The 16,873-nt window shown below is 38.4% G+C and overlaps 1 protein-coding gene across 2 annotated transcripts; it reads right to left on the bottom strand.

Annotated features, from left to right (window-relative positions):
- Positions 1-2,052: 2,052 nt before the first annotated feature.
- On the bottom strand, positions 2,053-15,128 carry LOC137613306 (Krueppel-like factor 15). 2 transcript variants are annotated; one of them, XM_068342424.1, is made up of 3 exons: positions 14,949-15,128; positions 11,894-13,457; positions 2,053-3,564 (listed from the first exon to the last, which is right to left on the bottom strand). In XM_068342424.1, the coding sequence occupies exons 2-3, from the start codon at positions 13,378-13,380 to the stop codon at positions 3,396-3,398; spliced, it is 1,656 nt and encodes a 551-aa protein (XP_068198525.1). In that variant the 5' UTR covers positions 13,381-13,457; positions 14,949-15,128; the 3' UTR covers positions 2,053-3,395. The 2 variants fall into 2 exon arrangements, with proteins under 2 accessions (XP_068198525.1, XP_068198516.1); XM_068342415.1 differs by having other exon boundaries at positions 14,979-15,127.
- Between the last annotated feature and the right edge of the window lie 1,745 nt (positions 15,129-16,873).

Genomic DNA, 16,873 nt, shown 5'->3' with positions numbered 1-16,873 from the left:
ATATGATCACCAGGACACACACATGTCAAAAAACTATTGTACTGTTGTGCTGTCATTGGCTTGACAGTAGTTTCAGTGTCTGGATCAGTGTCATGTGATTATTTAGTATTCCTGTGTTGTGTTGATACCGCTGAAACTCAAGTAGAATAGCACCTCCATGATAACAGTGATAGCATGTACTGTGTCTGAGTTGTTGTTGATCTCAGTTCATGTGATGACTTCTGCCTGTCTTTTCAGGTTAACATTAGTATAATGTAACACATGGTGTATAAATCATAATATAACTGACATGAACCTGTAGCTGGCACAGGGTTCAAAGAGTTTGCAAGGACTTGTTTGATTTTGGAGTTGTTGAAAAAGCATTGTCAGTATGTTAATGGACTTGATTTTATGCTGCAGTTTAAGCATAAATGTACTGTTTGGTATTGCTAAACAACTGGTGTTTCTCAAAGTATTTCTCTGTATTTGGTGCCCAGTAATATATTAAAAAAACTGTATTATTTTTATCATCCGCACATTCCCAGGGCATCAAGAGAGAAATGAACTTCAATGCTGAGCCTGAGATGCCAGTAGAGCGTAGTTCAGGTCCAGATGTGTTGAATTAAATCCTTGTGTTGCATCACAGTTTGCCTTTGAGACTGCACTGACTCATAAATCATGATCCTTTGCCAGAACAGACTTGCTTTCATGATAAACTGCCACCTCTCTTCTTTTATCACAATAACTCAGCAAACATGCAAAGACCTAGGACACATGCAGGGCCATTACTTGAAATGTCATAAAAAATGCACATAAGTAAGCAGTGAGCAAAAAAAAAAGATGAGTCTAGCTATAGGAAGACCAAAAAATGTGGTTATCATGCACTATAGATCTTACATTGACATTTCTCATGATTCCCAGCTGTGTGTCCGTTATGCAACTTCATGGAAAGCAAAGGTTTTGTCTTTCTCCCTGAACTGCAAGGACAATTGAATGAGTCCTGAAAATGTATTTGCATGGAGCTTGTTCAAATTTACATCTCACAACATCAGCATAAGAAAAACACACATCAAATGGCATAATGTTCTTGTACTTGTACTTGTTTGGCGAAATTACATGGATTTGAGATACATCACTGACTCACTGTGAAGTTAATTAAAATACTACTGTTGCTTATTATTATTATGTTGACTGAGCCAGACGGAAAAAAAACAAAAAAACAAACCAATGTAATTTTACAATTTTATTGTAAGTATATTTTACATAGGAACAAAAGCAAAAATATAAGATTTTAAGTAACTCTTTCTTTGTAACTTGTTTACAGAGCATATTAAGTCAGTACACAATATATATATATATATATATATATATATATATATATATATATATATATATATATATATATATATATATATATATATATATATATATATATATATATATATATGTGCTGATTTCAATCTGCACCTCACATAGTGGGTGTGCAAGACAAAATACTGTTACAGAAAAACACGTGAAAGAATGACCAATAAATTGTGGATGAATTATGAAATCCTTGTGTTAAAACTTTACAAAATAGTTATCCAATTGTTTACCATATATCCATATATCTTAGTTATCACATTTTTTATATATTCTTTACAAGTATAAAAGCAATAGAAAAATATCCCACTTCACCTTTTACTGTATCTACATACATTCTTGGGCTCACCAACGATGCCCATCCAGAAAAGTGTTGATGGTCTTATGAAAACAAGTGTGATTAGAATGTCTCAGTATTTTGTGTCCCTCCCATGATTCATTTGGTTTAATTCACAACTGAAACAAAACTGAAATGCAGAAAGACACATGCTAAATAAAAACAATCATTCTTCATCCTGCTTTACAGAAAGACGTCTCATTTCAGGTGAGAGATTTAATATGATCAGACCAGGGATGTGCGAGTTAAGGCTAGGTAAGACCTAATTCGAAGGTGTATGAGTGGACAATTCCAGGCTATTTTATGAACCTCTTAATGATGTAGCACATTCATTCTTTTATGAATGCAGTTGATTTCAAAAGTTTTTTTTACAAACACTCTCCTGTGGTCAGCTGTGTTCAGCATCTTTGGTCTATATACACAGTAGTTCACAAGGGCTTACATCTCTCCTCTGCTTGTGCTAATATAATGTACGTTGCTGCTTTTTTTGTCCTGTGGCTTCTTTTTGGCTAAAGTCAGGCTTGCTTTAATACATGAATTTAAGCTTTCTTGGTGGAATTTATTCAATATATTTGTAACTATTGGCACGAATGGAAAATATCCAGCAACAGATAAAAACCCTTATTTTGCATTTGTAAAAACCTTATTTCTTTCAAGTCAAAAATAAATCTATTGAATTCAAAGACCAAGTTTATTCAACAGTAGAGCAAGCAAGATGATTTCAATGTTTTAAATCATTGTGAATCCGTCGGTTATATCAGTCTTTCTTTCTCAGCAATGCAAATTACCCCACACTGTTCAATTTAATACTTTTTCTTTTTACACAGCAATGACAGGAATCCCAAAACAATGATTTAGCTGTAAATGCATGTTTGCAGCATCGACTGGAAATAATTAGCATTGAGGCAGACAACTAGAATTGTAATGTGTGCCAGTTCAAATTACATAATAGCTTTGTTGGTGAGCAGTGATTCAACAACATGGACATGAACTTTGTTATTGTGTCTGAGGTTTCTACATTTGTTTTTTCCTGTCTGCAGACCCAAAGGCAACACAGACACATATTTAAAGCTAACGGAATGTTGCATTGTTTACTCTATTCTGTATCTAGAATGAAATGCGGTCATTTCTGATGTGCAGTCAGCAAAGAGTTTCTGCTGAGGCTGCTTTTATGCTCTTATACAACATTTAGCTGCTGGTGGATACAAAGAAGGGGTGTTTACAATTGCAGCAGACCTTTTATTGATGCAATTGTTTGTATTTTTTTATATCAGGCTTTTGAATTTCACAATTATAAAATAAAATGTGCATCTCAAAGTGTAAAAATACTCAAAGTAGCAAAAAATTTAATTTTCTTCAAAGCAGATAAGCTAAAAGATTTAAATGAGACAAAAAACAAACAAACATGTATTATACAAGAAGCTTATTCCACCTGTGAAGGTGTTGGATCAAGTAACAGTTTTCTGTTTTAATTTAGTTTTTAGTCTTTTTCTCACCTCCCAATAAATTATCACAGTACCATGAATGTACGTCACACGTACATATTTCAATATAAACACTCACACAAGGTAAAAAGTAATGCACAGATTCCTGTAAAAGATGTTTGTACGTTTGCCCCCTCCTCTGTCACTGGTCAGACACTAATAAAAACACGTAGCCCCCTCCTCCTATCCCTCTCTGCTCTGAACCTCAGTCTGTCAGTGTGGGGTCAGAGGAGTCAGTTTGCAGCACGTCCTGTCCTGCTGCTTCTTGGAAAGCGGTGTACTTTGAGGTGTTTCGACAGGTGATCGCTGCGGGCAAACTTCTTCTCGCAGACGATGCACTGGTATGGTTTCACTCCAGAGTGGGAGCGACGATGTCGGGACAGCTCGTCAGACCTGGAGAACCTTGCAGGAAAAAAAAGCAATGACCTAATTCAATAATGTAGCATTGTCTTTTAATTTTAAGGGTCTCTTTCATGATACATATTCAAAGTTTCTCAAACTTTTCTCAAAGCGAAATTGCTGAATTAATTTGGAAGTAGTGCCACATCTGTGTCAATCTCTTCTTAGATAATTCTTAGGCAATGATTCTAGGGGCCAGATAAGAAGGAAACCATGTCTGGCAGTTTTATAAAACGGTAATCTGACAGGTAGGGTGGTGTACATGTATTGCATGCATCGTCCCCATGATGTAAAAAAGCCATTCCATATTTAGCTCAACACATGATCAATGCGCATCCAAGTTAGGTCTATTCCTGTCCTGCTCTGCTTGGGTCTCCATGAGCTCTGGCATACAGTAGGTCTCCATGGCCTCAATCCAGTTTGGATATTACAACAGCGAAGGGTTAATAAGATGACAGAGTTCCTGTGGTTATATGTAGGCCATGTGTGTGCTTGTTTAATTGTGCGAATTGGTTAAATTATTAAAATCTGATTAATCTGTAACACAGACTGGCTTCTTGCCGCAGCTCCACCACCAGCAGCAGCTCACTCAAGGCATAAAGAGATCTATAAATATTACTCATAGTTATTTCAAACCATTTCAAATCTAGACATGGATAATAGCGTGGCCCATTCATCACTTTAATAGCCAGTAACACAACTGATGCAGCTTAAAAGCAAAGACATAATATCAGAAAGGCAAAGCAATCAAAGACAAACACTCACGCATGAGGTTTCATTGAGTTTGTGGCTTGAAAGTAAGCCTGAAAATAAATCGATTTAGATTACATCAATGTTAACTCACTGTAGCTGGAGCATCTGCTGATCTCTCATACTTTGAGTTGCTGATATCATAACAGAGGCTCAGAATGCCAGCTAGTACAGACAGCCACCTGGCTGAGGGGTAATTCCCAGCTACCCACTCTGAGGCTACTTCTCTTTAAATGTCTTTGGTGTTGTGTAACCATCAAAATCAAATATTTTCCAAATTATAACACAACTATACAGTGCATGACTTCTTTACAGAATGTGACTGACACTCAACATCTGTGAATGTGCACAAATTGAGATTTACGTACATTAAATCCATTAAGCCAAAGTGAAAGATTGTTTCTAACGTAACTCTGACAATTAATGGGTACCAGTTTTATTTTGACCGAAGACAGGACATCCACCCAAGATTTTAGAAGCAGAGAACAGGTTTCCTTCACAATTTCACTTGCTTCCGGGAAAGCTAGGGTACAAATTGTTAAGTAATAAAATCTCTAGTTACGTTTGCAGTGTCAGGAAACAACTTTTGTAACAGACAAAGGCTACAAATTGAAACATGTTGGTTGATTAGTAAAGTTGCTCCTGATACTTCATAGGTAACTAATTCTAACCTCTTTAATCCATTCAAGACTGACACCATCTTAACAAAAAAGGATATAAGAATTTAGCCCATTAAACATGTAACCAAATGAGAAACTTTTCAGATTGCTTCATTTGGGTGTGTGCCAATATTCATTGCTCTTGATATGCGGGTGCCGTCTTGTATAGTAGTCTCTACAACCACTGTATGAAGGGATACCGGCTTTGATTGATCGGTCAGATTAGAAAGTCCCTCTATTTCGTGCAATGGTTTGCCCCGTTGATCTCTATTCCCGGTGCTGCATTTGACCATATGCATGTTAATGTGTCGGTGAACACATGGAACCCTAAAAGCTGTGCTATCTCAGTGTCAAGCTGGAACATGATACATGTACAACTATCCTGCCGACTCCAAATGAGTCAAAATACCTTAGTGCAGAAGGGGTATCTTTCAACAGAACAAATATTTGGGACTTAAACCAACAGCATGATAGTTCTACCGATCTACATTTTTTGCTGGCATGTTGACCATGTTCAAGCTAAGCTGTCTCTTCAACAGCCTTCTTTTTGAAAGTCATATTTCCTGATTCATGCCCTTCCTGATTACAACAGGACTGTCATTTTTTTCAGCTCAAAACTGCTCAGCTTGGATGCATCACAAAATGCAGTGTGCATATTACTGTGGGCGTGGGAAACACATTTGCAGGCTTTGTTCTGGCTTGTCACTAAGCAGTACTCCACAACCAGCAGTGCATAGTGAAAACAGCTGAGAATGGTTAGCAGGTTAGGTTCCTTACACAACTGGAAAATTACAGTAACAAATTCTGGCAAGCACATGTGTGCAGTTTTTCTTTGTTTGCCATCATAATTTTCCTTTTTTTTTTGGTTTTGTTTTTTTGTCACGTTCATCCTGTCAACTCAAAAGTCTTTTGTGAATCCTTTTAGGAAGTCTATGAGTAGCTCTGCTTTAACTCTGCTTAATTAAGCAGAAATCACATTCGTGTACGGCAGCACTAATCAGACATTTACCAACTGCATGACAAGCCATATATACAACCATAAACCCTCTTTGGATAGATTTTATTGAAGTATGTTTAAATCAGGAAAATAGGATTGAAATCTCATTTTAGCCCAACCTTGAAGAAGTCAGAAGTCAATAAGAAGTCGGTTATTTCCTATGATATAATAAAAAAAGACAGATAATTTGAGCACTCCATCTTTGCCTCTCACATAAATCAAGCTGTGACAGCGCTGTCACCAGCCAATTGCGTTGTTTTACTATGATGCGGAATGCATCAGCTGCCACTACCCCAATGACAGACATGGAGCACACACAGCCACAGTTTTATTACAACAAACTGTAATAAAATACTGCATGCTGCTGCGTGTTTGTTACATTTTCAGTGTATCCACATCTAAAATATCACCTTAAACTTCATGGGAAGTAAAGGGACTTGAATGTTCTGAATCTGAAGTTGCATTTAAAGACTACACAAGTTCATTTTGCAGTGACTGTAAGCATCTTCTAAAACTGAGGGGTAAAACATGAATGAAAACAAAATTAATTATGTAAACCATTTCTATTTATTTCAATAATGTCAATGTTTAAACTAATTAACTAAATGGTATTATTGAAAAATGTGCTTGATCTAAACCTACATCTAAAATTAGTTTTCAAATACGTGGCAGTAAAGTCTGAAAAATATGTAAAATACTCAGAAAATACCTAGTCAAAAAACATGCAAGTAAACCGGTTGATTGTTAACAGATGATTATCATGCAATCTATAACACCGTAAAACTTTTCAGAATCCAGAAAAATCTCATGCAGTTGTCTGAAATGTTGAATGTTGAAAGATGATACAAAAAAAACTATCATTGAAAGCCTATTCGTACAGGTGCTCAGGAACGCTTCAGAAAGGCCTGTTTTGGAAAAGCCCACATTGATCTTGTGTTTATACATCATGAACATCATGTCCTCCACACTCTTACCAGCGCAGAGTTCAAAAGTCAGCGTCTGTGATGTTTGTAGCCTGCTTCAGTAATGCTGAAGGTACATGCAGGATGTGGCACAATACATCCTGATGACGTCTTTTTCAAGGACATCTCTGATTATTCCAACGCAAACATTTTTTCTGCTTTAGAACAGTTTGACCCGGTATGAGAGAGGTCTGTCTGGTGGCCAGACCTGTGCCACTAATAACGTTTTGAATCTTATACAGCAAAATATACAACAACAAAGAGCCCAGAATTCTGGGTAAATCAAGCTACGAATAAGGCAAGAACTGGATCTTTTAAAAGTCAGCAGTTTCCAAACTCTGATAATTGTCTATCGTACATAACGGTCAAATTATGATCGTTCAAATGTGTTACTTTGGGTGTTTTTAAACCAGTGGTCCCCAACCCCCGGGCCGTGGACCAGTAGCGGTTCATGGGTCATTTGGTGCCACACCGCACAGAAAGAAAAAAATAATTTACATTACTTCGGTTTTATTTATTTCGGAGTCTGAAAGATGTTTTATTTTGAAAAGGGACATCTGTGGGGAATGACGCACATGCGTCTGTCCCGTTTGACAGGTCTCGGTCATGTGACAGGTTACCCCTAAATAAAGCGCCCACAACCGTGCCAGTGTTCTGGATTACAGTCAAGGCAGATTATCCTGAGATCGCCCAAAAAGTATTGAAAACCATGCCTCCATTTCAAACCTCCTGTCTTTGTGGAGCAGGATTTTCTTCAGTGACCATAAAGAAAACTAAACTGCGAGTGCACCAGACGTCCGGAACACACTTCAGATGCCATTGTCTCCCGTTACCCCTAGATCAGTGGTCAACAACCACTAATTCTCATTATTGTAATTTATTATTTGATTGAGTTGTCCACCCTTTTATTGGAAATGATCAGTATTTCTCCTACGTTGAATTGTAAGTCGCTATATTTCAAAATAAACCTCATCAGTGCAGTCACTTCAATCGAGTTTTACATATAATTATTTCTTACAATTATTTTGTTTCCAAAGATGTTGATTATCAATTTATCAAAAAATGTTGTTTATTGTCTGTTGACGTCTGTATCTTACATAAAACCACTGCCGATAATTTATTATTAGACTGCAGCTGTCCTGGCGTCATTAACGATTATCGAGCAAATGAAGACTGGTCCGTGGTGCAAAAAAGGTTAGGGACCGCTAGATTAAACCATGACATTTTCAATATATTTACCAAAAATGAACAGATGTGATCTGATTTATCTTTAATTATACAGTGCGCCATTGTTCCTCACAGTAAATGTGTTCCAGGAACCACAAGCAATTAACAACTTTGCGATAGAATGACAAACTATTTATCTTATTATTTAAGGTAATTTAAAAGTTTATGAACCCTCCCCATACTGACATTAAACCACCTTCTATCTTTATTACCTTTTCCCACACTTTCACAGACTGCTTAAAACACTTTCGTGTCTCACGTCCGAGACTCACGGAGCATAGCACACTCCCGGATACCGTCAGTCAATAGAATGCGTGTACTGTATCACGTGAGGGACTACCAAAAATCTACAATGAAGTGAAGTCACGAGCGTTGATTGCCGAATGAGTGGCAACTATATTGTCTTTGTACGGTATACAATATGAGTGTTTTCTGAGTGTCTGAGCTTTTTGAAAATAAGTTTGTCAGTCAATTGAAAAAATGCCTGCAGTAATACAACAGAATAAATGTAAATAACAATACATTTTTGATGTGTAGGTATAAATAAGACAGCATTCTTACTGGTGACCATAGAATAGCTTCAAGATGATTAAAATGGACAATGTCCATTTTAAATCATAAAATTTCATCATGAATCATAAAATTACATCATGGACAATGAATGCCACCCTCCTCAGTTGTAGCAAACAACCAGACAAGCCTGAGGAGCCTGAGCAGCCAGAGGCTGCGCCTCCCAACAGACTTAAGAACTCCCCCAAGCCATTCAACTGCTCAACTCCTCTCTGGGGGAGAGGAAGAGAGTCCACACGAGAGCTGAGGGATGAGACACATAATACATCAAAAACAATGCAAACACCATGGACACTTCACTCTACTCATGCCTAACTAGGCCTGTTTATTTATTTATTTTATTTCAATGCATATTTATGATTTTCTATTTATATATTCTTGGTGGGTTATTTATTACTCTATTTGGTGTTGGTACTAATTTCTATGTGCTGGTGCTTTCTGTGTGCTTTTTCTGTGTTTTGTGTACTCATTGTGCTGTGTGTGATGGAGATGTTAATTTCCCTGACAGAACCTCCTCTAGGGATCAATAAAGTTATACTCTATTCTAAAATGCAAGCTGCTGCGTTGAGAGATGTCTTTACTGGTCCTAATACCTTAGACTTTTCTCTGAACAGGGCTATACTCTAGCAATTTTTTTTTTCTCATGTGCACCCCTTATTACATCCCGTGAAGGGGATGTATTGTAATTAAAAGTGTTTGTGTGTTCATCCGTCAGTCCGTAGCTTTGATCTGTGGTCAGAGTTAGTACATAGCTTTGACTTAACCTGAAGCCTTCAACCTGACCTACCCTGAAAGTAGGTCAGGGTAAATTGTGGGATATTGCAGTCTCTGACTGCCTTGGTTCTATTTACATCCTGCTTCAAAGCGGTGATGTATTGTAATTGTCCGTGTTTGTGTGTTCGTCTGTTAGTCCGTTCGTTAGTCCACCAAATATCTTTGCAACCGTTACAGATAGAAAGATGAAACAAAAAGCACATTACTCTGGCAGCAAAGGGGATGAAAATGAGATGACCATGACCTTGAGAAAACTAGGTCAAGGTCAAATTTCAACTTTTTTTACACTCAGGAAGGATCTGGATAAGATAGAAAAATGATAAAGGCCAGTGTGAGTAAGACCATAGATCAAACATAGGGCTTTGAATTATGAAAGTAGGCCAGGGTAAAACTTTAAATTCAGGGGTGTCTCTGGATGTTGCAGTCTCTGACTGCCTTGGTTCTAGTTGTGGGTGGGTGGGTGGGTCGATGCCTTTCAATCTTAACACCACATTAATAAAAGGACAGTAACTGCTTTCATTCTGAATGCAATATATTGTGTCAATAAAAAATATTTGAATACATTCTGAGATATAATTCATACTCTGAGAAAGCGCTGCAGGTGCATAACTGATGTTACAGGGAGACTGATAAAGCCAGAGTTGTGCCATACTTATCTTTGTGGCTTTTCCTCAAACAGATACATCGACCTTACTCTCCTTACCCAAAATCTAAATCCTAAACATCAATGTCATAAACTCAAATTCTTAATGTGGATTTTTCACCTCACATCAAAGAAATTATGAAATTACTGATGAAAATCAAAGTTTTGAAAGGTACTTGTTGGCACTGTAAGAGCCTGTCAGTAACCAAAAAACTTTAAACTGGATTTTGCAATAATCCAATATATCCCTCCTACATTAATGTGTGCGTGTGTGCTGTCAGACAGTGAGCAAACAAGCGGAATAACTGGCAGGGGACAAAAGTCTGCTTGTGTACAACTTCAAAGAGCTTTCTATCTAATCTTTAACTTCTCCATGGAACAAAAACACAAAGATAGTGGAGCACACAGCCAGTATGTGGGATAGAACAAACTGTTACCTTCTTGAACGAATTTGAGTGCAAATGCCCTGAGGATGAAGCCTTCACCTCCGATCCGTAGAACAAACTGAGATCTTCTCACAAACTCATCACATTTTTATGATGTATTTATGTTGATATTAAATTTCACCCCCTTAGCATATAGGAAGTCCTCTTCATTATTTCAAAAAAGAAACTACCCCATCCTATTGCACTTGACAAAAATCTGAACTTTACTTCAGAGTGTCATAATCTCCTTCCTTTTATAATGACCTTATGATAACCCTTAGTAAAAGATGTCTTTATGACACTACATGTGTGTAAAACTGTATGTAGTAAAATTTTGAAGATAAATCCTCAAATGTAGATGACTTATATAGCACTTTTCTAGTCTGGGTAACTATTCACCATTAATTACTTGCTTATTAACATTCAAATTAGTAACATATGGGCTCTTAATTAGTCATTATTAAGTACTTATTAATGCCTTGTTCTGCATGGCCTTATTAAACAACCAGTAAGCGGTTTAATAAATGAGGTATTTGTACTTGTGCTGTCTTTGTTATTCTACCACTGAATGAGAGGGAACCTACTGTATAGATAGATCCATTATTCAAAGATGTAACCCATCACTTGTTTATTGCAGTAGTTATGTGCTATAACATATTAACTAATTGTGAAAAGGAGGCAACTTTAGATTAGGGAACATGTGTTGGTTAATAAGTTTTCAACTATTAGTGAATTAGTAATGACCAAGATGTCACTTTAGTATGGGGAACATATTCTAAGTAACAAAGACTTAATTTAGAGTTATTTGGACACTTAATATTTGTAATTTTGTGTTTTGTTATGTTCATTAAGTGGTATTAAGGGAGAATAACTATTCTTGGGGTACTACCACCTTATTAAGTCCATACTAAGCAAAGCATATTGAGATCGTAATTCATATACAACAAATCCCTTACTTAATACTAATAAGCAAGAATTCTGAGGTTATTGAGGGAAGACTCTTAGTTAATGGCTTACTGGTTGTTTAATAAGGCCATGCAGAACAAGGCATTAATAAGTACTTAATAATGACTAATTAAGAGCCAATATGTTACTAATTTGCATGTTAATAAGCAACTAATTAATGGTGAATAGGTGTATCTTAAAATAAAGTGTTACCATTTGGGGTTCGTATCTTGCTCAAGGATACTTCAACATGTGGGATCCAACCACAGAGCATCAGACAATGAGAGGGCAATTCTACCACTGAGTGGCTGTCTGAATGTGAATGTGAGACCATAATCTCTGTGATGCACATAAACTCATACCGTGCTTTCATTTCTCACCTCCATCCACAGCCGGGCCATGTGCAAGCAAAGGGCTTCTCCCCCGTGTGTCTTCTCAGGTGGGCTTTAAGGTGGCTGCTCTTGGTGTACGTCTTACTACAGCCAGAAAAGGAGCACTTGTGCATTTTAATAAGTTCTGATACCGCATTCTTCTGGTACCTCTGACCTCCAGTGAGAACCCCTGTGGCTGAACCTCCATTTTCTCCAAGCCCAATGGGCTTTGCGGCGATAGGCACTGGAGCAATCCGGACGAATTTGGATGAAGAAGCACATGTGTTTCTCCTTAAGTCAGTAGTGCTTGCTGAAGAAAGAAGCTGAGGCACTAGTGCAAAAGTCTGCCCCTGAATGTTGACAAGGAGCTGGGCGATTTTGATATCTGACTGGGCCTGATTTGACAGGGACTTGGATTTCTGGGTTTGTGTTTGCTGGTTTATAGAATCTGATGTAGGACTAGGGTTTGGTTCTTGTTTGATCTGTATTGGCTGGATCTGAAGAATGACAGGGACACTCGATGCAGCACTGGTGCTTTCTGATGGGGAGTGTGATGAACCACAGTCCTCTTTTTTGATCCATTCAACTTCACTACTGGCAGAATGAGAACCAGTTGTACTGTTAACGTCCACTCCTGATAGCGAGCTGTCTTTGTCGGATGTACATGGTGTGTTTTTCATCTCTGTGCGACAGGAAAGTGGAGAATTCTTATCTGAATTCTGTGACGCAAACACTTCTGCTAATGTTCTACTTTCAACCTCAGCGTCCTTTGATCTTATGGACACTTGTTCATCGTTCTCATCTTCATCTTTTTGTATTGCCACTGCCATGTTCTCCTCTAGAAATTCCTCTATCTCCTCTAGGGTAGGCTGAAAGAGCAGTGAAGCAGGATCCTGCAGCTCATCGAGGAAGGCAGGGAACTCATAGCAGTCCTGTCTGGCCTCCTTTTGGATGAGAGTCAACCGCTGCTCCCTTTTTGACTCCCAGACCAAACCAATGGGCAAATGAGGGTCAGATGAGGAGGGCGACAGCGGTGTTTGGGATGAAGAAATCGAGGAAGATAAAGTGTGAGAGTTGCTGGTGGTGTCAGAGCATAAGGCGGCTGTGAGAGAGGTCTGTGACAGCAAGAGGTCAAGAAGGCCGTCTTGACTCTCTGCTCCCGAGGAGCTAGAGCTCCCACTGCTCCTGCTTTTCCTGCTTTCACAAGACGAGTCCAGAACATGGAGCATCACTGGCGACAAAGACTCTGGGCTGGAGCAAACAGAGGAACGAGGACTGGAGGAGTCACTGAGGTCATCCTCAGAGTGATGTGGGGACGAGGAGAGCGCAAACCCTAGGTAGGGGTGGTGGTGTTGATTGTAGAGGTAAGAGTCAGTTATCATGGTGCCCAGTGACCCACCACCGTTGCTGTGGCGACAGATGTAGTTGTAGTCAGACCCCTGAGAATCAGTATAATACAGGAAGGTCTCCTCACCAAGCGTTAAGTGATCCACCATTCCTGTGTGAATGGATGGCAGCTGATCTGAGAATCAGGCCAGTCTGCTGGTGATGGAAATGAAAAACTGTCTTCTTCCTGTAAAATAAAATGTGCATGTTCAGCAGTGATGACAATGACAGGAATGTGTCTGTGAAATAGGCTGCAAGCTAAACTGTACTTTTATTTTATTCACATTTTAATAACATCAAACTACATGACTAACACATTCATTTAAATTAAAATCAGCATGAAAACACAGATACACAATCTGCAATATCTTGAGGTTAATATTTTACAGCAGCGAATCACTTTTCTACCTGCTGCCTGTTCCAGAGGTCTGCAACTGATGACCACATGTGAAGGAAGTGCAATTTGTAGAGACAGTGTGTGTGTGTGTGTGTGTGTGTGTGTGTGTGTGTGTGTGTGTGTGTGTGTGTGTGTGTGTGTGTGTGTGTGTGTGTGTGTGTGTGTGTGTCTAGATTTGTAGGTGCAGCAGCTGTTAGTTCAGACTTCACAGTGACCCTGGGGAGTCAGTGGTTCACGTTTCTCACCATGTCTAACACTAAAACCACATGTCCTGCTGTCATTCAAGTGTTGCTTTCCTTCTCGTGATCCTTGCTGACAGAATAATCAAAGCATACAAACGACACTACAAAATGCATTTAAACCAGGGTGGTTAACAAGATGGCGTTTGATCACAGTCCTCCAGTCTACCAGGTTTCAATGACATGAGTGAAGGATTTATTTTCAAAATCCTGTAAATGCATCCATTTACATGGATTAAATCACTGTTAAATGGCTTTAAAGGCAAATGGAAGCTTGTGATTCTGAAATCTTTTCTAACACCTACAAAGTCTATATGAGTATGAGACTGAAAACAAAATGACTACAAGCCCTCATCTGTAAATAAAAAAAGCCTTGCCATAAAGTATAAAGACTTCAAGAGGTCCAAACATAGATTTCAAGTGGCCACCAGCAAAATGACTTTCAATTATCATTAGATGACTTTTTTATGATCACAACGGAGATTGTTCTCAGAATGTCCCGTTGCTGTTATTTCTACTTCTTCTTCTGTTATAAATTATCATGAATCAAAATTTGATTCAGATAAGACAATATACGCGATAGTGTCTTATGGCATCTATGACGTCCACTGCTGCTGAGCCAAGACGATGTTTCACAAAAAAAAAAAAAAAAAAAAAAAAGTTTGTAGCATTTACGTGGCCATTTACTTATTTACTTCATATTACCCCGTCGCCGTAAAAGATCCAACAGGCTGAATGACTTTTCAGAAACAGCGCCTGTTAAATCGGATTTGCGGTGTGGTTATCAATACAATTTGTAAAAGCCCGTTAGATTATAGAGAAAGTATTAGTTTGATATGAAACAGACATAGCCCAACAACATCGCAGTTATGCTTCGTTAGCGTTATGATTTAAATCATGGTTTTACTGTGGGAGAAGAAGCATAATGCAAAAAGCATGCGGTGTGAATACCAGATGCGCCTTCATTTATCCAGCAGAGCTTCCTGCCTAACTTCTCAATGAGAAACAGAAAAAAAACATACAGACAGGACTTCACACTTACCTTTAATCACACATCGTGTTCTAAACTCACCTGTATTTGTCAGGAGTTTAGAATTCTGCTCCTCTGCACCGACCACTGCTCTTGACGGCTGTCAGTGCGCAATAGTGCGTAAAGCCATTGGAACTCCACAAGGCGGTCTCCTTTCGCACACGCTCACACACACACACACACACACACACACACACACACACACACACACACACACACACACACACACACACACACACACTCTATCGCTCTTTTTTCTCTGATAGTTCCTTCATCCGTCACATGATCGTAGTTGGTGAGTGTATAATGAGAGGGTCGGCTCACGAAGGCTCGCCTGCTCAGTGCGCTGCGATTGGCTTTTGGAAAAGAGAGGCTGGCCTCAGGGTATGGCGTCAATGGAGTGTGTGTGTGTGTGTGTGTGTGTGTGTGTGTGTGTGTGTGTGTGTGTGTGTGTGTGTGTGTGTGTGTGTGTGTGTGTGTGTGTGTGTGTGTGTGTGTGTGTGTGTGTGTGTGTGTGTGTGTGTGTAAGATAGAGGGGGGCGAGAGGGAGGGAGAGATTTTGATTTTTGACATCATGTTTATTCATAAAAGTCAAATAACAAAATAATCACGTTGACACAAAATCCAAAAGAGATTCACATAAAGAAACGTTTCAATAGTATTGTGCGTTTTCTGAACAAAGAAACATCCAACCTTTTAACATTTATCAAACTAAAACATTTAGAAAGAAAATAAAACAAACAATTATCCGTTCTCCACAATCATCTCTTTTGCAATTACGTCTTTTAGTTATTTCCTTAGTTTTTTCAATCTATAAAACTCTTGGTCTGTAAAAACTGGTCCACCACTTCTTGTTTTACTTCATATTAAAGCTGACCCTATCCAGGAAAATGTTGAGGTCAGGAAAAATGTCTTCTACTTTTACCGTCAAACCTTTTGTGTGTTGCAGGATTTTTTAAAATCTTTTACAAATCACATTTTTCTGTTACAGCCTCTTTCAGACTGTTGTCATTTTCGTTCTCAGAGCTACTTCTATTAGGAGGTGTCTCACATGTTTCTTCAGCAATTTTCTTCGCTTTATTCATTCTTATGTTAGTGTTTCTTTTTTTCTTTTTCTTTTAAGAGCTATCTTTAATAATTCCTTGCCTATCACAGTATCATCCTTCTCCTCGTTCTTCTCCAGGAGAGACTTTACCATCCTGGCAGCTGTCTCTCTGGCCCCTTCAGCCTTCACCAAATCACCCTGTCTATCCTTTGTGCTGTTATCCGTGTCCTATGTGCTATTCTGTGGATCCGGGTTGGCAGCCAGCAACTGTTTAATCAATCAATCAATCAAGCTTTATTTATATAGCGCTTAATCATGGCAACAGACGTTTCAAAGTGCTTTAACAGACAGTTGGAATTGAATCTAACAGACAGGAGGATGGTTTAGCTGAGGAGACTATTTTAATCAGCTGACTGATCTGTATTGGAGAAAAGTCATCCATAGAACCAAAGGTTCAGGAGTCAGATGTGTGTTTTTCCGGATCTAAGAGACCTAAAGAAGGACTGGAGTTTGTGGAGGACAGGATGCCATTAATTTTGTCTCTGATGAGCAGGATCTTATTATTGAAGAAATTCATAAAATCATTGCTGTGGAGACTTGATGGAATACTAGGCTCATATACACTGTGGTTCTTTGTCAGTCTGGATACAGCACTGAACAAGAATCTGTGATTGTTTCTATTGATGACCTTGTTGGTTTTAAGAATTAAACTAGTTAAAAAAATCAGTAAGTTCAGATAGAAAGTCACTGTATGGACCAGGAGGACGATAAATTATGACAAAAAATAGAGGCTGAAGTAGTTTCTGGATTGGGTTTGATAGGCTCAGACTAAGACTTTCAAATGAATTGAAGATCATTTTTGGTTTAGGGGTCAATTCTAGCGAGGAATTAA

This window comes from Antennarius striatus, chromosome 2 (assembly GCF_040054535.1).
Source record: "Antennarius striatus isolate MH-2024 chromosome 2, ASM4005453v1, whole genome shotgun sequence".
Lineage (NCBI taxonomy): Eukaryota > Metazoa > Chordata > Actinopteri > Lophiiformes > Antennariidae > Antennarius > Antennarius striatus.
Note: the sequence above shows the minus strand (reverse complement) of the source record. Positions and strands in the feature narration are given on the sequence as shown.